At 52.5% G+C, this 22,577-nt stretch overlaps 1 protein-coding gene across 2 annotated transcripts in view; it reads left to right on the plus strand.

Annotated features, from left to right (window-relative positions):
- Positions 1-22,577, plus strand: part of RYR1 (ryanodine receptor 1) — a 115,432-nt gene that overhangs the window by 8,463 nt on the left and 84,392 nt on the right. For both annotated transcript variants that reach the window (XM_061173007.1, XM_061173006.1), the window contains exons 8-28: positions 968-1,061; positions 1,214-1,288; positions 1,795-1,951; positions 2,092-2,256; positions 4,083-4,204; positions 4,656-4,851; positions 8,416-8,551; positions 8,634-8,729; positions 8,816-8,934; positions 9,746-9,879; positions 10,359-10,600; positions 11,126-11,318; positions 12,305-12,521; positions 14,347-14,451; positions 14,670-14,773; positions 15,273-15,356; positions 16,167-16,474; positions 17,301-17,503; positions 18,422-18,596; positions 18,771-18,979; positions 21,897-22,291. In XM_061173007.1, the coding sequence (XP_061028990.1) occupies positions 968-1,061; positions 1,214-1,288; positions 1,795-1,951; positions 2,092-2,256; positions 4,083-4,204; positions 4,656-4,851; positions 8,416-8,551; positions 8,634-8,729; positions 8,816-8,934; positions 9,746-9,879; positions 10,359-10,600; positions 11,126-11,318; positions 12,305-12,521; positions 14,347-14,451; positions 14,670-14,773; positions 15,273-15,356; positions 16,167-16,474; positions 17,301-17,503; positions 18,422-18,596; positions 18,771-18,979; positions 21,897-22,291 (3,529 nt within the window). The remainder of the gene's footprint in view (positions 1-967; positions 1,062-1,213; positions 1,289-1,794; positions 1,952-2,091; positions 2,257-4,082; positions 4,205-4,655; positions 4,852-8,415; positions 8,552-8,633; positions 8,730-8,815; positions 8,935-9,745; positions 9,880-10,358; positions 10,601-11,125; positions 11,319-12,304; positions 12,522-14,346; positions 14,452-14,669; positions 14,774-15,272; positions 15,357-16,166; positions 16,475-17,300; positions 17,504-18,421; positions 18,597-18,770; positions 18,980-21,896; positions 22,292-22,577) is intronic.

Consider the following 22,577-nt stretch of genomic DNA (forward strand, 5'->3'; position numbering starts at 1 on the left):
CAAACTCAGGTCCTGGAGGTCAGACCCCTAAACTCAGACCCAAAGCTTAGAACATCGAATTTGTAGCTTATCCCTCAGACCCCAAGCCTCAGATGACAAGCACATGCGACCTCAGTCCCCCAAAACCAGCCCCCCAAATTCAAACTCAGATCCCCAAACTAAGAACAGTAATTCAGACCCCAAACGTCAGCCAATCAACTTCACACCTCCAACTTTGACCTCAAATCTCCAAAATCATCTCCCAGTTTTCAGACCCCCATGCTGAGACCCTAAAGCATGAACCCAAAACTTTGAACCCAATTCTCACACCCCAAACCTCAGAGCCCTAAGCCAGACCCAAGCTGAGACTCAAGCCACAGATCTCGAAACTCAGGCCTTAATCTCAGACCCTGAAACTCAGACCCACCAACTTCTAACTACAAAGCTCACATCTCCCCAGACTCAGACCCCAGAGCTAACCCTTCCAAACCTCAGACCTCAAACCTCAGATACCAGCCTCAGACCTCCAAAATAACATTCAAAATTCAGACCCTGACTTCAGACCCAACCATCATACCTCTAAACCCAGACCCCCATATCAAGCCCTGGAACTCACACCTCAGAATCAGGGAACATTAGACCCAAATCTCTAATGACATTCTCTGAACCCAACCTCAAAAATCCAGACTGAGACCTTTAAACCCCAGACCCACAAACCTCCCAACCTCAGCCCTGCACACCCAGACCCCCAACATTAGATCCCCAACCTCAGACCCAAAATCTCATGCCCCTACTTCAGGCCTCAATCTGAGCCCAAATCTCAGACTACCACTTTGTACCTTGAAACTCAGATCTCCATCTGCAGATCCCCAAACCCAGCCCCCAGCTTCCCACAGGGCAGAAGCAGGGCCTGCAAACTCCACTATGGCTCCCAGGCCTTTCTGGGACTCCAGCTTCCCGATGACCACTTTCCTTTGCTCCTGTCCAGGCTATGTGACCGGGGGCCACGTGCTCCGCCTCTTTCATGGACACATGGATGAATGTCTGACCATTTCCCCTGCTGACAGTGATGACCAGCGCAGGTCTGGGCTTGGGGACAAGAGGGTCTGGTGTCTTCAGGCCAGAAGGGGGATGGCAAAGGTTGGCTAGGGGGGCCTGGAACCCTAGGATTAGGGATCAGATTCTGGGGGGCTGGAGCCTGAACTCTTGACCTCACTCTCTTCCATGTACCCAGACTTGTCTACTATGAGGGGGGATCTGTGTGCACCCACGCCCGCTCCCTCTGGAGACTGGAGCCACTGAGAATCAGGTAGGGGTCGGGGTAGAGGAGGCAGGCTGGGGGAGGGGCTAGGGGTTCCTGGGGGCCCTGGGAGGAGAAGAGTGTCTTGAAGGAAGAACTGAGGAAGAGACTGGAGGGTTTTGAGGGAAAATCTGGGGAGCCTAAGAGAGCAATAAAGGTCCTCAGGGTCCTAGAATCCTGGAGGAAAAAGAGGCCTTGGGGGTAGTGGAGGTTCCTGAGGGAGAGATCAGGGTCTTGAGTGAAATTGTGGGGAAAGGAGGGGAGAAAATGACAGATTTGGGAAAACTGGAGACACTGAAATCATCTGGGCAGCCCTGAGGAAGTGGTGAGGGCCTGAGAGAAGATTGGGGTTCTTAAAGGAAGGCTGGGGGTCCTAAGAAGGATTTGAGGGCTCCAAGGAAGATTTGGGCACCCTGGAACAGGGCTGAGGGCTTGAGGAGGTTTCAACCAAGACTATGGTGTCCATGGGAGAACTGGGGGGCCTCTGACCTCTCCCTCGTCCTCACCCTCTGCAGCTGGAGTGGGAGCCACCTGCGCTGGGGCCAGCCACTCCGCATCCGGCATGTCACCACCGGGCGGTACTTGGCACTCATTGAGGACCAGGGCCTAGTGGTGGTTGACGCCAGCAAGGCCCACACCAAGCCCACTTCCTTCTGCTTCCGAATCTCCAAGGTCGGTGGGGTCAGGATACCCTCCCTCAGCTGGAGCCCCAAATCCCGCCCCAGCCCCCCACCACTCTGCAGTCTCTTGGGGGGGCTCCCCCATTAAATACACAAGCATAGGCGGCTGACCTCTGTCCCCTGCCCCTGTAGGAGAAGCTGGATACGGCCCCCAAGCGGGATGTGGAGGGCATGGGCCCCCCTGAAATCAAATACGGGGAGTCACTGTGCTTTGTGCAGCACGTGGCCTCAGGCCTGTGGCTCACCTATGCTGCCTCGGACCCCAAGGCCCTGCGGCTCGGCGTGCTCAAGAAGAAGGTGGGCACCTGGAAGAGGGAAGGGGTGGGGTACAGGCTGGGGCAGGAAGGGGACTGGGGGTGATGATGCTTGAGCCTTTAGGAGTTTGAGGATGGGATTGAGAGAAAGACAAAGACTGAGAGAGAAACTGAGATTGAGAGAGACAGGAAAAAAGAAAGAATACATATATGAAGAGAGAGAGAGAAGTATAGACAGACATGGAGACAGACAAATAGAGAAAGACAGAGACAGAGAGACAGAAATAAGAAAGACAGAGGTGGAGAGAAAAAGATGAATAATAACAGACTGAGAATAACATTCAACCAATTATTGAGTACCCCAGTTGTTGTGGATGTATGTGTGGACAAATAGGTGAGCTATACAGACCTGTTCCCTGCCTTCCCTGGGCTCAGACACTATGACTAAACCCTCTCTAATGAAGTACACAGTTTTACAACCAAACAGTGGGAAAGCTACTTTTGACAGAGGGAACAGCACGTGCAAAGGCCCTGAAGTTGGGATGAGGTTGGTCTGTTGCAATCACTGAAAGGAGATCTAGTTTGGCTGGAGGAGAGTGAGCGAGGGGTGAGTCGTGGGAGATGAGGACAGAGAGGGGAAGGGAAGAGATCAGGTAGAGCCTTGTGGGCCACTGGGGAGGGTCCTGGCTTTTACTCTGGATGAGATGGAGCCACAAGATAGTCTTGAGCAGGCCAGGGCACGGGGGCAGACCTGATTCAGGTTCACAGGGTTCTTGAGCTGCTTATGGGAACAGACTATGGGGGTGGGCAGAGCTGGAGAAGGAAGACCAGGGCAGGTCTGCACTGGTGCAGGTGGAGGATGGCAGTGGACAGCAGCAGGGTGGGGACTGTGGAGTGAGGAAAGGGGGCAGAGTCTGGTTGTATTCTGAGGGCAGAGCCAACAGGATTTTCTGACAGATTGGATATCAGGGTGAGAGGGAGAGGGACTGAGGATGAGACCATGATTTTTGTCCTTTTTTGCCCTGAGCAGCTGGAAGGAGGGAAGTGCCATTAACTGAGTCAGGGACAGCCAAGTATCAGCTCAGGAGGACGGGCCCCAATGCCTAGAACAGAGCCACTCAATAGACTTGCTGAGTGAATCAGTGAGAAGACTAGGGCGGCACCTGTTTGTGAAAAATGAGGCTGAAGTTGGATACAAGAGCAGAGGATGTAGAGACGGGCCTGGGCCAGGGAGGGCAATGTGGGAGTCGTCAGCAGGTGGATGGTATTTACAGCTGCTGGACTGGATGGGGTCCTGGGGAGGTCAGCTCAGGGGAAAGCCGGCAGCCATGATGGTCTCACCTCCCAGAAAGGTGTTCAGGCGTTCTGTCTGGGACATGTTAAGTTTGGGGTGCCATTAGAGGTTTCTGGTGAGGGGATGTTAAGTCAGTAGTAGATACAAATGGAGAGGGTCTGGCCTGGAGACAGACAAGATAGAGAGAGACAGAGAGGGAGAGACAGGGAGAATCAAAGAGGGACAGAGAAAGAGAGAAAGAAAGACAGAGGTAGAGAGAGAGATGGACATAGAGACAGAGAGGGAGAGACAGGGAGAAAGAGACAGAGCATGGGATAGGCATGAGAGAGACAAAGACAGACAGAAACAAAGAGGACAGAGACAGAGAGTGAGAGGAGAGACCTAGAGGGGGGGAAAAGAGAGGGGTTGAGAATGAAAGACACAGGGACAGATGAAGAGGGACTGCGGGCGGAGCTGGCAGAGAGATTCCGTAGAGGATGGGGGCAATTTGGGGGCTAGAGTCTGGGTGGAGGTCTGGGGAGCATGGCCCTGGGTGGCTGAGCCCCCTCCTGACGTCTCTCTCCCACCACTGTCAGGCCATTCTGCACCAGGAAGGCCACATGGACGATACTCTGTCACTGACCCGCTGTCAGCAGGAGGAATCCCAGGCCGCCCGCATGATCTACAGCACTGGCGGCCTCTACAACCACTTCATCAAGTGCGCCATCCCGCCCGCTCTGCCCTGGGGGGCCAGGCCACACCTTGACCCCACGCTCCTGGTGTTCATGCGCCCGACCATTTAATCTCTACCTCTGACATTCACCCCTCTTACATACACAAACTCCTGACCTCTACATACTTGACCCCTAATCTGACCTCGACAGCTATGACTTTGACTTCACACCCCTGACACCCTCGACCCTGGACCTTCCTAGCCCTGACCTCTGCTTCCATGACCTGTCCCTACGCAGGCGTGGGTCCCAGGCCCAGCTCTGCCCTTGGCCACTGTGTCACCTCGGGCCAATCAATGCCCTTCTCTCTGTGCGTCTCAGTCTCTCTCTCTGTTAAATAGGTGTGTCTGTGGGAGTCTGGCAGGGACCGGGGGTGGGTGGGGGCGGGACCCTCACAGTGTTCCCGGACCCTCACTGATAAGTGCGCCGTCTCCGCAGGGGCCTGGACAGCTTCAGCGGAAAGCCGAGGGGCTCGGGGTCGCCGGCTGGCACAGCACTGCCTCTCGAGGGCATCATCCTGAGCCTGCAGGACCTCATCGGCTACTTCGAGCCACCCTCCGAGGAGCTGCAGCATGAGGAGAAGCAGAGCAAGCTGCGCAGCCTGCGCAACCGCCAGAGCCTCTTCCAGGAGGAGGTGCGGCCGCGGCCCGGGAGGGCGGGGTCTGTGGGCGCGGGGGCGGGGTCTTCCGAGGGGCGGAGCCTGCCGGACCCGGGGAAGCAGTGGTCTGAGAGGGGGCGGGGCAGGTGGAGGGGCAGGAGGAAGGCCCTGGCCTGGTGAACAGGGCGGGGAGGCGGGTCGTAGGGGACACGCGAGGGGGCGGAGCCTTGAAGCGGGTCCGGAGCGGGTTGGTGGGCGAGGCTTTGGTGAGGGGCGGGGCCTGTGAGAGCAAGGTGGAACCGGAACCTGAAGGCGGGGGCAGGACTTGTTCCCTCTCCTGGGAGGACGGGACGGGGTGAGGGTAAGCTCTGGGCCAAGGCAGGCCAGTGGAGGCAAGGCCTGGGAAGAAGTCCGAGGCTGAGCTACTAGACTCAGGGGGCGGTGTCTGTAGGGGTAGGGCCTGCGGGGTGGGAGGATAGAACCAGAGTGGGGCATGGTGGGGGGCAGGGCCAGAGAGGTGGGCTTTTGGGTGGGAGGATAGTGTAGGGCGGGACCTCAGCTTGGGTCAGAGGCTGGGGGTCTGTGTGTTATGAGAGGAGACGTGGTGGGCTCCGCTCAGCACGGAGTCTGAGTGCGAGGGGCCGAGAGGGGTGGAAGACTGGGGCTGCACAAAGGTCCGGGGTCTGATGTCTCCTCAGGGTGACTGGGGAGCATGTTCATTTAAAGTCTTCCAGGTTGGCCCCGCTCCTCTCCAGGGGCTCCCATTGTGATGGGGGTGGCAGACCTAGAAATGACGATAGTAACAACAACAAAACTTACTAATGGAGTGGGATGAGGATATGCGAAATGTTTAGAACAGTCATAGCACATAGTGGATGCTAAATAAGTGTCAGTGGTTATTGTTACTTTGAATTTAGCTCTTACTGTGTGTTATGGGTGTTATATACCTGACATCCTCCCCATAACCCCATGGGGGATTGTAATTCCCATATTACAGATGGGTCACTGAAGCGCAGAGAGATTAAATAACAGCCATTGCTGAACAAATATACCAGGGAGGATATAGCTGTCAAGAAAACAGACAAAAATCCCTGTCCTTATGGAGTTGACGTGGGGCGGGAGGATAAATGAGCAATAAAATAGGAGGATTATGTGGTATATTAGATGATGATAAGGAGAAAAACAAAGCAGGTCAGGGACTTCCCTGGTGGTCCAGTGGTTAAGAATCCTCCTTCCAAAGCAGGGGACGCGGGTTCGATCCCTGGTGGGGGAACTGAGATCCCACATGCCGCGGGGCAACTAAGCCTGTGCGCTCTAGAGCCCACGTGCCGTAACTACTGAGCCTGTGCGCTCTGGAGCCCGCACGCCACTAGAGAGAAGCCCACATGCCACAACAAAAGATCCTGCATGCTGCAACAAAGATCCTGCAACTAGGCCCCGCAACTAAGACCCTACGCAGCCAAATAAATAAATAAATTAATTAATTAATTTAAAAAAAAAAAAAAAAAAGCAAGCAGGGCAGCGGTAGGGAGTACTGGGGTTGTTGCAGTTTAAAATACAGTAGTCAGGGAGGGTCACCTGAATGAAGAGAGGCAGCCATGTGTACACCTGAGGGAGGGACAGTGGGGAGATAAAGCAAGTACACGGACCATGAAGTGGGAGTGTGCCTGGCAGCTTCCAGAATAGCAAGGAGGCCGGGATGACTGGAACTGGGTGAGCTAGGGTAAGAGTGGGAGGAGACGAGCACAGAGAGGTGACAAAGGCCAGGCCACGGTGAGGACTTGCGGTTTGGGAGCCACAGAAGGGTTAGGTCTTTGAAAGTCACAACGAGTTAGGGGCAGAGCCACTGTGTGTGACTCCAACTGGTTGATGCACTTCATCTCTTACTATGGGCCCAGGATATAGATACAACAATTATCATAGCAGCCCAGTTGTCCACCACCACTGGAATGAATCCACAAATGTGGCATATCCGTACGATGGCTATGGATACTACTCAGCAATGAAAACGAACAAATGACAACCCCATGAAACAATGCTCTTAATCTTAAAGCGTAATATTGAGAGAATTCCCTCGTGGTCAAGTGGTTGGGACTCGGCACTTTCACTGCCAAGGTCTCGGTTCGATCCCTACTCGGGGAACTGAGATCCTGCAAGCCACTCAGTGCGGCCAAATAAATAAATAGAAAAAAAAATTTTTTTTAAAGTAATGTTGAGCAAAAGAATCCATGTGCAAAAGAATACTTACTGTACATCTCAAGTTCAAAAACAGGCAAAATTTTACTAGACTGTTTACAAATGCATGCATAGGTAGTAAAAATAGAAAAACAAGGAAAGAATTTCCATAAAAGTCAGGATAACGGTTATCCCTAGCAGAGAGGGTTGTGTAACAGCAGGGGCATCGAGGTGACTTCTGGGAGGCTAGCAATGCTCTCTTTCTTGACCTGGGTCATGGTTACACAAGTGTTGTTCCGTATTTATTTGTTAAACCATATACATTTGATCTTTATTATTTCCAGATTCTGTATTTGCAAATATGCCTACTTGCTAAAATTTATTTGCAACCTCCAAATCAATGCTTGCAGAATATTTGTAGTCATTTGTGGACATGTGCAGAGAGGCCAAAAATTTAAGTCATTTGATGTTGTGTTTCCAGTTGAGGTTGAACAAGGCGACGATCTGCCTTGTTATTTCAACTCTCACCTGTAAGCAAGTGTCCTTTTCGTGGTGTATTTAGTGCCACACTTTTCACGTTTTTGTGCTTTTTGTTAATTTCACTGATTAAAATGGCCCCTAAGCACAGTGGCGAAGCGCTGTCTAGTGTTCCTAAGTGCAAGAAGGCTGTGATGTGCCTTACTGAGAAAATATGTGTTAAAGAAAAGCTTCACTGAAGCATCAGTTACAGTGCTGTTGGTTGTGAGTTTAATGTTAATGAATCAACAACATCTATTAAATTAGTGTCTTTAAACAGAAACGCACATAAAACGAGAGTGTGTATTGATTGATTGATTGATGAAAATGTTGTGCTCAGAGACTCAGAGAAACCCCCTGTGTTTCCCCTGGGAGCCTCAGTTCTCAGGATTCACTCAGTGCTCACGGCGACTTTACAGAACCTAACTACTACGAAAAGCAAGAATAGACTGTATATGTTTTATGTGCTTTTCTGTATGTCTGTTATAATTCAAAATAAAAGAAGACAAAAGGTTAAAATGTTTTTTAAAAAAAGAAAGAGAGAGAAGGCAAAAATCTCTCTGATGGTTGGTGTGGAGAGTGAGCTGGGCCAATGGGACCAGGAGTAGGGTCCTTGGAGGTGGAAAGGAAGGAAAGAAAATACTGGAAGGAGAAGCACAGATTCAGTCCTGATGTTAATAGGGATGTATTACGTTGGGGACAGAGGCAGAGTGGGACAAGGCCAGGTCTGGAGAGCCGAGGAGGAGAGGAGGGAGTTGGGAGTGAAGGTGCACACAGATGGCTCTGGTTTAGATCTGGGGACACCCAGTCACTAGTTGTTGAAGGAATATGAATTAGCAAGTCCAAGAGAGGCAAGGAAGGGAGGGCCTGGGATGCCTGTGATGAAACCCCCTGTTTTCTCTGCCCCAGGGGATGCTCTCCCTGGTCCTGAACTGCATCGACCGCCTAAATGTTTACACCACTGCTGCCCACTTTGCCGAATTTGCCGGGGAGGAGGCAGCCGAGTCCTGGAAAGAGATTGTGAACCTGCTCTATGAAATCCTGGGTGAGGGGCCCCAGACTTGACTCCCCCTAGAGCACCCCAGGTTCCCAGTCCTACTGGGTCTGACCCCTCTCTCCACCCTCAGCCTCTCTGATCCGTGGCAATCGTGCCAACTGTGCCCTCTTCTCCAAAAACCTGGATTGGCTGGTCAGCAAGCTGGATCGGCTGGAGGCCTCCTCGGGTAGGAGAACCCAGGCGGAGGGGATGCGGACTTGCGGGGACGGGAGGGCTGCAGCCGCCTCCCCTCTCACTCTGATCCGTGTGCAGGGATCCTGGAGGTGCTGTACTGTGTCCTGATTGAGAGTCCTGAGGTCCTGAACATCATCCAGGAGAACCACATCAAGTCCATCATCTCCCTCCTGGACAAGCATGGGAGGAACCACAAGGTTGGCCTCTCATCCCTGACCTCTTATCCCCTGAATTCTGAACGCTGACCTTTCCCCATGTCCCTCGAATTGCCCCCATTTCCCCATCTTATCTCTTACCTGGACTCCTCTACCACAAGCTTCCGTCTCAACACAAAGGTCTCAAACTCACGGTTCTTAAATGGATTCTGGGCCACAGATGTGCTTCATTAGCTCTTTGAAGTATTTTTTCAATTTCTAATTTTGTAGCCTTTAGGGGGGCTGCATAGACACTCTCCGGTTTGCCCCAAGTGCTACTGGTTCCCACTGAATTATTTCTAACCACTTCACATATTTACATTATCTACCTGGCCCCTGAAGACACAAGTTTGCAACCTCCACTGATCTAAACCTCATCTGTGCTCTCTCCCTGACCGACCCTTTCACTCTTCCCGCTGACCTCTGAATTCTTACCCTAGTCTTTTTTTTTTTTTTTGGCCAAGCCATGCGGCTTGCGGGATCTTAGTTCCCCAACCAACGATCGAACCCAGGAAAGCTCAGAGTCCTGACCACTGGACCGCCAGGGAATTCCTCAGTCTCTCTTTTCTTACACTGCTGATGTCTTATCCCAGCTCATACGGCCCCCGCCTCTTGCCTGATGTTTCTCTTTGACCCCGATCTCTCTCTGTGACCCCTGACCTCCCACTTTCACCACCTCTTCTCAGTCAAAAGCTCCATCTCCCATCCTGGCATATCATCCTTCTGGTTTCCCACTCTGGGTCTTCCATGGACAACGCCCCCCGCCCCCCCGCCCAGGTGCCCTCACACCCTGACCTCTGACCTTGACCTCCAGGTGCTGGATGTTCTGTGTTCCCTGTGTGTGTGCAATGGCGTGGCCGTGCGCTCCAACCAAGATCTCATCACTGAGAACTTGCTCCCTGGCCGCGAGCTTCTGCTGCAGACAAACCTCATCAACTTTGTCACCAGGTCTGGCCCCTAACCCCTGACCCCAGAACTCAGAACCTCTCAATCCCCTCCCTGACTCAGACTCCACACCCAGGTGGATGGGCCTTCCTCCATGTCCCACCCCGGTCCCCACAGCTGTCCCCAGCTCACCCCTGGCTTCTCATTCCTCTTGTCCTCTCTCCCTGCTCCATTTCTGCCTCTGTCTCTTCCTCCCTCTTTCTTTCTTTCTGTGTTTGCTGTTTTTGTCTTCATCTGTCTGTCTGTCTCTCTTTCTCCTCCATCTCTTTTTCCCGGTCTCTCTCTCATCTCTCTCTTCTCTGTCCTTTGATGCCTCTCTGTCTCTGTCTCTGCTTTCTCTCTCTGTTGCTGTGTCTCTGCTTTTCTGTTTTTCTTGTGTATGTATATCTTTGTGTTTCTCCCTTCCTCTCCCACCCCCCACTGGCCTGGGTCTCCTCTCCATCTCTCCTTCATCCTCCTCTCCTGTCCTGTCTCTCCTACAGCATCCGCCCCAACATTTTTGTGGGCCGAGCAGAGGGCTCCACGCAGTACCTCAAATGGTACTTTGAGGTGATGGTGGACGAGGTGGTTCCATTCCTGACAGCTCAGGCCACCCACCTGCGGGTGGGCTGGGCCCTCACTGAGGGCTACAGCCCGTACCCTGGGGGCGGCGAGGGCTGGGGCGGCAACGGGGTCGGCGATGACCTCTATTCCTACGGCTTTGATGGGCTGCATCTCTGGACAGGTACCTGGACCCTTCTAGGGGACCCTCAACCCTGACCATTGACCCAGGGTTTCTAGGCTCTCACCACATGCCTTGGGGTTCTTGGGATCCTGACCCCCAAACAGGCTAACTTTGACCCCTTACTCCTCATTTCCCAAGACCCTAACCCTAGAGCTTTCAGAATCTTGGCTCGAACCTGTTTCTTCATAGCCTCCAGAACTCTGACCCCAGAGGATGTCAGATCTCTGACCCTAGAGATCCCAGAAAACTGCCCCGATTATTATGATCTCTGATCTTTGACTTATGCCCCCAAAGGTTCCAGAATCCTAACTCCAAGACGACTTTAATCTTTGACCCCCACACCTCTCAGGAACCTAACCTCAGGGGAAACTTGACCTCTGCCTCTAATCTCTAAGGAACACTTGACCTTAGAGTTTCTAGGGTCCAGACCCCATAGGATCCTCTAACACCTGCCCCTTGTCTCTTGAGACCATTGGTTCCATTGGACCTCTGACTTCTGACTTCTCCCTGGTGATCCTGGTGCAGGACACGTGCCACGCCTGGTGACTTCCCCAGGGCAGCACCTCCTGGCCCCCGAGGACGTGGTCAGCTGCTGCCTGGACCTCAGCGTGCCGTCCATCTCCTTCCGCATCAATGGCTGTCCTGTGCAGGGTGTCTTCGAGGCCTTCAACCTTGATGGGCTGTTCTTCCCCATTGTCAGCTTCTCAGCTGGTGTCAAGTAAGGACTTGCCCCAGCCCCCTGGCCAGTCCCCAGACCTGGGACTGTCCTGAGACAGCTTCTGCAAGCACGCCATGGCCTTCTATGGGGCCAGGACCCAGCAGCCTTCTCTCAGGACAGACGGGCCAGACCCCTACATGAAGGTCCCAGTGACCTCTACATGATCCCAGACACTCTCAGTGTCCTCCCAATGACCCAGACCCTCCCAATGACCTCAGCTTCACCCCAATCTCCAAGTGTCCCCCGAATTTCACAGTGACCTTCTAATGATTAATAAGTTTCTTCCAGTGACCTCCCAGATGACCTCTGACTCTCCCAATGATTCTATGCCATTCCAATGACCTCCAAATGATTCCAGAATCTGACAGTGATCGTCCAATGACCACAAATCCTCCCAGTGATCTGGGACTCTCCCAATGACTCCATGCTCTTAACAACTTCTCAATGACCCCAGCATCTCCCAACGATATTCTAATAGTTCCATAATTTCCCAGTGACCTCTCAACGACCACAGTTATTTCAAAGACCTCTCAGTAGCCCAGTCTTTTCCCAGTGACCCCAAGCTCTCTGAATGACTTACTCACCATTTCAGTGGCGATTATGATTTTCTCAAGGTTACACCCGACTCTCAGTGACTTCCAAATGACCTTCTTCTTGGTCTCCCCCAAACCTTCTGGTATCTCTAAATGCTCTGTTGATCCAGGACCTCCTCCAAAGGACCTTCCCATGATCTTGGATTAACTCCCCAGTGACCTGACCCCCACTTTCCTTTTTTGGTTTTCCAAAGATGCCTATTGGCCTCCAACATTTTCTTTGACCTTAGACTTTCCTGACTCCTAAATGACCTCCATGACGCTATGACTGTCCAGTGACCTCAGGTCTCCCCAGAACCTTCCACTGATCCCAAGATTGCTCCCTTCTCCCAACTGAGTACAGACTCTCCTCTGTACACTGCCCTCACTAGTGACCCCCACTCTCCCACCTAGGGTGCGGTTCCTCCTTGGTGGCCGCCATGGCGAATTCAAGTTCCTCCCTCCACCTGGCTATTCCCCTTGTCATGAGGCTGTGCTCCCGCGAGAGCGACTCCATCTGGAGCCCATCAAGGAGTATCGGCGGGAAGGGCCCCGGGGGCCCCACCTGGTGGGCCCCAGCCGCTGCCTCTCACACACCGACTTTGTGCCCTGCCCTGTGGACACTGTCCAGGTACTGCCTGCTCTGCAAGGGTTTCCTGGAGAGGCAGACTCCCTTAGGAGCCATGGAGATGGGGAGCTGAGCTGGAAGCTGGGGACCCTGTTGTTTAACAGGTGGGGAAACTGAGGCAGAGAGGAGGCAAAGGAATCTCTCAAGGCAGAATCTCGGTTTCAGGGAGTCCTCAGTATAGTCCCCTAAAAAAAGGACTATTATTTATTTATTTAATTTTTTAAAAGTATTTATTTATTTATTTGCTGCTCCGAGTGGCTTGTGGGATCTTAGCTCCCCGACCAGGGATTGAACCTGGGCCCTCAGCAGTGAAAGCACGGAGTCCTAGTCACTGGACTGCCAGGGAATTCCCTAAAAAGGACTATTATTGCCCCCAACATACAGCTGAGGAAAGTGAGGCCCAGAGAGGTTAAGCAGCCTGTGCAAGTCACACAGCATTTGAGCCCAGGCAGTCTGATCCCAAAGCCTGTGATCTTATCCACCACAATTTGTTGGGCATCTTTTCTATTCCACGCCTCTCTCACTCCTCCTATCCCAATCTGAGCTCCCCACCTTCCCTCCAGGCATGTCCCTATAAGAGGGAATATAAGTCCTGTTTAAGAGCCTGATCACAAGGGTTTGACTTTCGGTATGTCACCGTGGGCATGCGGCTTCACTTCTCTGTGCCTCAGTTCCCTCACCTGTGAGGAAAAGGGGGGAACGAGAGAACCTCCCTCTAGCATTGTTGTGAAGGTTAGATGAATTAATATATGTGAAGTGCTTAGCATGGTCCTGAGGAAATAGTAATTACTCAGTAGAGTTACTATCATTATTGGTGGTAGTAGTGTTATTGCAGGGGTGAACTTGCCATCCCCCTGTAGCCAGGCCAGAGCCCTGGGCCTCCTCCTGGATGTCACCCTTCCCCTCCGCCACCCACCTGGCAGCCTCAGGGGTTGTCCACTCCGCCTCCTCCCAATCCCTTCTCCCCCCACATCCCACCCTGGTCCAACCATCATTATCTCTGCCTGCAGAACACCAACAATATAAATATTACTAGGCACCTACCACGTGCCATGCATTTATACAAACTATGCGAGAGGGTTAGGGGCACCGACCCCTGCGCAGTCGCAAGTCCCAGCACTGCTCTCTCTGTCTTAAAAACAAAGGAATTGGTAAATGACACACCCTAGGGCAGGAAGCTAAAATAGTTTGGATAGAATCAGGACTCAAGCCCCAGTTCTTTTGATTCCGCATATTGTGATCCCTAATCAAACACAAGCTTTTCCCCACACTTAGTTAAAGATCTGTAAAATGAAAATACAGGTACTATTTATGTTTATTGAAAAAAAATCCACGCAGTTCAAGCCCACATTGTTTGAGGGTCCACTGTATATAACATTTAGTAGTTTATGTAAATGATTTCACTGAACCCTTATAAAGTAAGTATCATGAGTTAATACTGTTCTGATTCTCATCGTACAGAGAAGGAAAGAGACTCATCCATTCATTCAGCAAACATTTCACGAGCATCCCCTTCTGGGCTGGACAGGGCTGGGAAAATGCTGGAGCCAGAGACAGCCCCAGCCCTGCCTTCACGGAGCTCCCAGCCCACAGGGGGAGACAGACCCATTCCCAGATAGTTCCTTAATTCTGAGGCTGCTAAGTCCTTACTCAGCCGGACATCAACCCTGGAGGCAGGGTGAGGTGATGGGGACCAAGGCTCGGCAGTAGGAAAGGTCAAAAGAGCTCTCTGGGGAACTGTTCAGGGCTCGCACGTGTCCTCGGGAAGAGGGGTCACGACGCAGACTGGAGGGGAGGCAGGGACCTCACCAATGTCACCTGCCCCCAGATCGTCCTGCCTCCCCATCTGGAGCGTATTCGGGAGAAGCTGGCGGAGAACATCCATGAGCTCTGGGCGCTGACTCGCATTGAGCAGGGCTGGACCTACGGCCCGGTGAGGGGGCTGCCTGCAGCGCGGGGGAGAGAGGCTAGGCTGGCTGTGGTGGAGTGGCAACTGCTCACTAACTGGGAGGGGCTGGCGGCTGGGGGAAGTGACTTTGGGACACCAGGGGCTCCTTGGGTGGTAGAACGGGTCGGGGAGGCCAGGGGTCACAGTCTGGGAGTGCTGGGGAGGGAAGGGGAACCGAGGAGTTGACTCTGGAGTTTCTCCAGGTTCGGGATGACAATAAGAGGCTGCATCCGTGTCTCGTGGACTTCCACAGCCTACCGGAGCCCGAGAGGAATTACAACCTGCAGATGTCGGGGGAGACGCTCAAGTGAGGGGGTGACCAGGGAGCAGGGGCCCGGGCCTGACCGCTGGGCGGGAGGGCAAGGAGAGACAGGGAGAGCGAGACCGAGACTGAGAGAGACAGAGAGAAAGAGACAAAAGAGAGGCAGAGAGAGAGAGGGAGACTGGGATTGTGAGGCTGAAACAGAGGGCAAGTAAGAGACAGAGGCATAAAGAGAGATGCTCAGTAAGTGAAAGAGAGAGAAGAGAAAAGGAAAGAAGCAGACAGGAAAAGACAAACACAGTCAAAGAGATACAACGACAGAGAAACAGGGAGAGTCAGGAGCCAGAGAGACACAGACACCAAGACCGAGAGAGACGGGACAGACGCCCAGAAAACCAGAACAAGAGAGGTGGAGAGAGCTAGTGACCCAGAGACAGCTGACAGGGGCTGGGGGATGAGCGGAGCTGGGCTGGGGGAGAGGACGCCAGCGGCAGGGAGGCCACGTGGGGTGACCCTGTCCCCCTGCCCCCACCCCCCGCCCCAGGACCCTGCTGGCGCTGGGCTGCCATGTGGGCATGGCGGATGAGAAGGCGGAAGACAACCTGAAGAAGACAAAACTCCCCAAGACGTGAGTGTGGGCGGCCTGGGCCCCACGTGGGGAAGAGAGTAGGGGGCCGGGGATGCCGTGGTGAGGGCTGGAGCAATTGAGGGCCTGTGGGGGGAGGCTGAGGTCAGAAACCAAGGGGCTGTGGGTTAGGGTGGGGGTCATAGGACCAGGGGTTGGGGCTCTGGAGTCAGTGGTGAGTGTCCTGGGGAGGTGTCAGGAATGCGGAGTTAGACATTCCAGAGAGAGAGTGGGAGTGAGTCGGACCCAGGGTCAGGGTCTGCCATGGAGTCTGGGAAAATGAGAGAACAGAGGTAATATCTCTGAGTTAGAGGTGAGGGGTCAATGGAAAGAGGTGAGAAATTGTTAGGGTTGTAAGTAAGGGATCCTAAAATTATAGATGAGAGATCAGAGGTCTTGGGGATAGATGCCAAGGTTCAAAGGTCAAGGACTCCAAAGCCAGGAGTTTGGAATGATAGGGTCCTGGGATCGGAGGTAAGAAGCCTCAAAGTTAGAAGTGAGGGGTCAGAGAGTTCCAGGGTGAGAGATGAGGCTCCCAAAATCAAGATGAAGGGGTCACAGAGGCCAGAGGTCAGTGAAGTCAAAGCCCTTGCTAGGGTCACAGGATCCTGGGGTCAGAAGTCAAGTATATCAAAGCTTATTTAAGGGAGTCATAGAACCCTGATGTCAGAGACCAAAGGTCAGAAATTTCAAAGCTCAAGGCTAAAGATCATGGAATCCTAAGGACAAGGGTCAGAAGTCAGGGATCCCATAGCACAGAGCCTAGAAGTGGAGGTGAGGGTCTTGTCCCACCGAACCCCGCCACACCCGCAGGTACATGATGAGCAATGGGTACAAGCCAGCGCCTCTGGACCTGAGCCACGTGAGACTGACGCCCGCGCAGACGATGCTGGTGGACCGGCTGGCGGAGAACGGACACAATGTGTGGGCACGAGACCGAGTGGCCCAGGGCTGGACCTACAGCTCTGTGCAGGACATCCCTGCGCGCCGGAACCCTCGCCTTGTGCCCTACCGCCTGCTGGACGAGGCCACCAAGCGCAGCAACCGGGACAGCCTCTGCCAGGCCGTGCGCACCCTGCTGGGCTACGGTTACAACATTGAACCGCCTGACCAGGAGCCCAGTGAGTGCTGACCACAGGCCCCTGACCCTGACCCCTACCCTGACCCTAACCCCGGCCCTTGACTCCTGATCTCTGACCCAACTCGCCTCTCAATGGGCTACATCTACAGCACTGACCGTCTCCCCCCAACCCTGACACTCTGTCCCTGACCCTGAACCTGATCTTGACCACTGACCTTGACCTGACTCAAGCCCTGCCTGGGCTACGGCTACAACACTGAACAGCCAGACCAGGAACCCAGTGAGCGCTAACCCTGACCCTGACTCCAATTCCTGACCCCCAGCTACGACCCCTAACTCCTAACCTCTCGACTATAGCTATAACATGGAACCACCCAACCAAGGACTTAGAGAGCCTCTAATCCCTACTCCTAACTTGACTCCTGACCTATCACTGACCCCCCAATCCCAGCCTCAACCCCTAACCCTGACTGTGGTCCTCAACTTTCAATTTCTTAACCGCTGTCCCCAGCCGCAATTTCTATCCCCTCCCTGACCCTGACTCTCTCTTCCTGATCCTGCTCTCAACCCTTGATTCTTACCATTGACCTTAATCTTGACCCTTCACCCCAGACCATGACCGTGACTGACCCGACTTTCTTCCTCCATGCCTCTGTCACTAGTTCCTCTGTGAAGCTCTGACTGCAGAGGGATGGAGGAGAAGTCTCAGCAGGTCCCTCCTGCCTCTCTGTGACTGCTCTGAGATTCCCCAGTTCTTCCCTAACACCAAGAATTGTCCCTTTCCTCCCAGCCCCCCAAAGGCCCTCACCTTTCCTGGTCTCTCCCACCAACCCAGCCTCTATGACTCTGCCTGGCCCCATTTGTAGGTCAGGTGGAGAGGCAGTCTCGCTGGGACCGGGTGCGCATCTTCAGGGCAGAGAAATCCTATGTGGTGCAGAGCGGCCGCTGGTACTTCGAGTTTGAGGCAGTCACCACCGGCGAGATGCGAGTGGGCTGGGCGAGGCCTGAGCTGCGGCCTGACGTGGAGCTGGGAGCTGATGAGCTGGCCTATGTCTTCAATGGGCACCGCGTGGGTAGCTCCCTGGGCTCCACTCTGCCGGGCTCTGTGGTCCTTCCCACAGCTCACACGCTCCAGCCCTGCCTCTACCTGTGCCTCACTCTGTCCGCCCATCTCTGACTCTACCTTCCCACTCATCTACCCATTCTTCCATGTATCCTTCCCTCTCTCTGTCCACGCATATGTCCATCCATCATCCAGCTCTCTATCCAACCATCCGTCTGTCCATTCATCCATCCTTCTCATCTGTCCAAAGAATCATTTAGTCATCCACGTTGCCATCTATTCATGTAGTTGTTAGTTCAGCAATTCACCTGTTTAATCAATTTGTGATTTCATTTATCCATTCATCTATCCAATAATTTAATGCATAAATACATCATCTATTTATCCATCCACCCATCCATCTACCTATGTGTCTGTCTACACTTTCTTCCCTCACTGCATCAACCCAGGTAGACTCTCAGCTTTCATTTCATTCTTCCATCCAGCCATATACCCTGCTTCCTATCCATCTATCTCATTATCCATTTATCTATTCTGGGGGCATATGGGTATATTTGGGTTCGTATGGGGGACATTGACAGGTTAGTTTTTCCTTTCCACCCCTCTACTTGCTGCTGTCCCCAACCCTCCACTAGCACTTTGGTGGTCTGTGTAACCCCAGCCCCAGTCATAGAAACAATAGAGAACCCAGGCAGAAGGGATGAGATACAGAGATTAGTGGGAGGGGAAAGCATGAAAGCTTATCCTTTAAGGATCATGGATGCAAACGTGGGGTAAGATGGGGGACACCGTGGGGGTGAACCCTCTTCTGTCCCACATGCCCTGGACCTGACACTTGTATCTTTACGTCTCCCCTTGCTTCTGTATCTCTCCATTCCTCTGCGTGTCTCTCCTGCACCACATCTTCCCCTTGCCTCCTCACAGGGTCAGCGCTGGCACTTGGGCAGTGAACTGTTTGGGCGTCCCTGGCAGTCAGGTGATGTCGTGGGCTGCATGATCGACCTCACAGAGAACACCATTATCTTCACCCTCAACGGCGAGGTCCTCATGTCCGATTCAGGCTCTGAAACAGCCTTCCGGGATATTGAGATTGGGGATGGTGAGGGCTGGCCTTGTGGCCCCTTTCTGGTTTTCTTTCGTCTCACCTGACCCTACGCTGTCCCCTCCAGCCCCCCGCTCTTCCATCCCTTCTTTCCACAGTACCTCCTTCCCTATGGCTGCCCCTGCCCTGCCCATCTATCCTCACCCCTGCCCATCTATCCCCTCCCACTAGGCTTCCTGCCCGTCTGCAGCTTGGGACCTGGACAGGTGGGTCACCTGAACCTGGGCCAGGATGTGAGCTCCCTGCGGTTCTTTGCCATCTGTGGCCTCCAGGAAGGTTTTGAGCCATTTGCCATCAACATGCAGCGCCCGGTCACTAGCTGGTTCAGCAAAAGCCTTCCCCAGTTTGAGGCCATGCCCCCTGAGCATCCCCACTATGAGGTGAGGACCGACCCCACTCAGTACACTCTGATCTGCTTCCAAATCTCATTCTCCCCACAGTTCTCTTCCCCAAGCTTCTCTTTGGCTTCTTTGTTAGCCCACAAACTGTGTAGAAGTGGGTGTCAGGATCATGGGCTCCCAGGGCTGCCTTGTAGGGTTTAACCTTGGCAAACTACACCTTTCTGAGCTCCAGGTACCGTGCCTACAAAATGGGGGAAGGGAGAAAAGAGAAGCTGGATTAAGTGACCCCAGTGGACATTTCCAGCCCTTATAACTATCTAATCCTACAACAAGGTTTAAAGAAATATAAATCACTGGGTACATTTTGACACCTTCCTTACTAACTGTTATCTATGGTGGTATTTTGGGGGTTTGTTTGTTTGTTTATTTATTTATTGCCGTGCCACAAAGCACGGCAGTAAGCTTGTGGGATCTTAGTTCTCCAACCAGGCGTTGAACCCGGGTCCTTGGCAGTGAGAGCAAGGAGTGCTAACCACTGGACTGCCAGGGAATTCCCATGGGTTTATTTATTTTTAGTAACTTTTCATTAATCTGGTATCCTAATTTTTAGACCCTAGTGCCTTTCTTTCCCAAGGTTAAACTCAGGGTCAGATTCTGACAATAAAAACCCACATAAATCGAAGTGATAGTCTTTTTCTCAACCTGGGAAGAACTTGAATTCCACGTGGCTAAGCTTCAGCTGGTACTTTAGAATCAGACCTGGAGTTGGCCTTTTACCTGCTGTATGACCTGGGCCTGAGACTGTCTCCTCCTGAGCCTCAGTTTTCCCGTCCTAGGCATCGTTCAGATCTCCCTCTCACATTCTCTCTCTCTTTCTCTTTCCTGAATTATTTAGGTAAGTTGGAGACATCATGCCTCTTTATCCCTAAATATTTCAATGTGCTTTTCTTCAGAACAGGCTGTGCTCTTACAGAGCTGCAGTTATGAAAATCAGGAAATTTTACATTGATACATACTGTTACCTAATTTACAATCCATATTCAAATTTTTTTAATCGTGGCAATGATGTCTCTTTCTGTTTTTCTGGTCCAAAATCCAATCCGCAGTTACACGTTGCAGTTAGCTGTTATGTCTCTTTAGTCTTCAATGTAGAATGTTTCTGAGTGTTTCTTTGTCTGTCATGATATTGACATTTTTGAAGAGTACAGACCAGTTATTTTGCAGAATATTCCTCATGTATTTGGCGCGAATACCATAGCAAAGAGGTTGTGTTCTTCTTGATGCAGAATATCAGGGCGGCACATCATGTCATTATGTCTTATTACTGATTACATTAACTTTGACTATTTGGTTATGGTGGAGTCTGCCAAGTTTCTCCACCATCAAGTTACTATTTTTCTCTTTATAATTAATAAGTAATTTGTGGGAAGGCATTTTAAGGCTAGGTAAAAACGGAAGGGTTTTAAACAGGGGAATGTCCAGTCTAGATCTGAGTTTTGGAAAGGTCTCTATTGACAGTGGATGTTAGGAGGCGAGAGTGGGAGCACGAAGACCAGAGAGGTGCCTGGGGCAGGAGAGGATGGTGGGGAAGACGTGAACCTCCCAATCCCTGCCACTGCCAGATGGTGTTCTCAACCCAAAGAACAGCATGCTAGACAGCAGTGAGAATGAATAAACTAACCTACCCACAACCACATGGACGAATCTCACAGACATAATGTTGAATGAAAGAAGCCAGACACAAAAGAGCACATACTGTAGGATCCCATTCACAGAAAGTTCAAGAATGGGCAAAGCTAATCTGTGATGTGCTAAGTCAGAAGGGCGTTAACTGTGAACGAATAATCGGACATTTAGTTACTTTGCATACCAATCACGGGAAGGAGATGGTCAGTAGGCTTGCCAAGGAGCAGAGGCAAAACAGGATTTATAAGAGAGATGAGAGAGAGGGGAGAAAACGACCCTGCAGACAGTCTTGGTTGCACAGTTTTGGGGTGAATTCATTGGCTGGTGAGGAGCGCAGAGGTCTCTCTTGGCAATTGGTCCTTGAGGAGGTCAACTTGAGGTGGGGCATCAAAGAAAGGGAACTGCTCCAGTTGTTTATGGAGTCTCCAGAAAACTTGAGAGTCTGTCTTTGGAGCGCACAGGCCAGACGCCTGTCCCTCTCTCAGCTCCTGCCCTTTATTTAGGCCAGGCCGGTGCATTTTCCTCATCAGAATCCCTCACTATCTTCGAGAGTGTAGTGACTAAATGGGCACTGAGGGGGCTCCCAGGGGGACTGGTGGTGTTCCATTTCTCCATCTGAGTGCTGGGTACACAGGCGTGGTCCCTTCAGAACCTCATTGTGCTGTGCACTTACGATGTGTGCATTCTTCTGAGTGTTATATTTCCACAAACAGCAAGTCTAACAAAAATTCATCTGGGGAGTCTTTAAAAAAATCTGACCCTTCTGGGCTGCTCTCCCCAAGACGTCTCCCCAAGAGAGCAGGAGGGCAGAGCCCTTGTTCTGTTCACTGATGTGTTCCCAGCACTTGGAACAGTGCCTGGCACACAGTAGGTGCTCAGGTAATATTCGTGTAGTGTTAGATGGGTGAATGGATGGATGGATGGATTGGTGGATGGAAGGATGGAAGAATGAATGGGTGGATGGGTGGATGACCTGGTCTGGAGTGAGCCCTGTGCGCAGGAAGGTTTTGAAAGCTCCCCAAGTGATTCCAGTGTCTGACCAGAGCTGCCCACTGTACAAAGGTGTCCAGACAAAGGTAGACAGAAGGCTGAATGCACCCCACGGCCAAGCTGTGTGTCCCATGGGAGTTCGTACGCTCGGAGGAGTGAGTCTTTGGCTAATTCTCACACAGTGCTCTAAGGCCTAATGGTGACTCTGTGTGTAATAAGGTTTAGGACCAATGGCCTAGCTCACCCTCCTGGCTCAGTGCTTCCTGCCTCACCCCCACAGGTGACTCGTGTGGACGGCACCGTGGATACACCCCCCTGCCTGCGCCTGACCCACCGCACGTGGGGCTCCCAGAACAGTCTGGTGGAGATGCTCTTTCTCCGGCTCAGCCTTCCGGTCCAGTTCCACCAGCACTTCCGCTGCACCGCAGGGGCCACCCCTCTGGCACCCCCTGGCCTGCAGCCTCCTGCTGAGGATGAGGCCCGGGCAGCGGAGCCTGATCCCGACTATGAAAACCTGCGCCGCTCAGCTGGGCACTGGGGCGAGGCTGAGGGGGGCAAAGAAGGAACTGGCAAGGATGGGTCATCTGGGGGCACCGCCCAGGCTGGGGTAGAGGCCCAGCCTCCCAGGGCAGAGAATGAGAAGGATGCTACCACAGAGAAGAACAAGAAGAGAGGGTGAGTCAAGGGTGGGGCAGGGTGGGGTTTGGGGGTCTGTCCTGGGACCCCCAATTAGGCAACCTCAATAACTTGAGAAACCCCACTGTATCCCAAAGTGGGCCCATATATGCTAAATGGGGTCAGATTACTGAGGGATCCTGTTATGTCTCGAGTGAACGCTATTATTTCCCTGAGATGCTCTAATTTCCCTGAGAATGTAAAATCGGGATGCCCCACTATATCTATGGAGAACTCCACGGTCCTTGGGGTACCAAAAGCTTTTCATCCAATGGACTTCATTATC

This window comes from Eubalaena glacialis, chromosome 18, assembly GCF_028564815.1.
Source record: "Eubalaena glacialis isolate mEubGla1 chromosome 18, mEubGla1.1.hap2.+ XY, whole genome shotgun sequence".
Taxonomy (NCBI): domain Eukaryota; kingdom Metazoa; phylum Chordata; class Mammalia; order Artiodactyla; family Balaenidae; genus Eubalaena; species Eubalaena glacialis.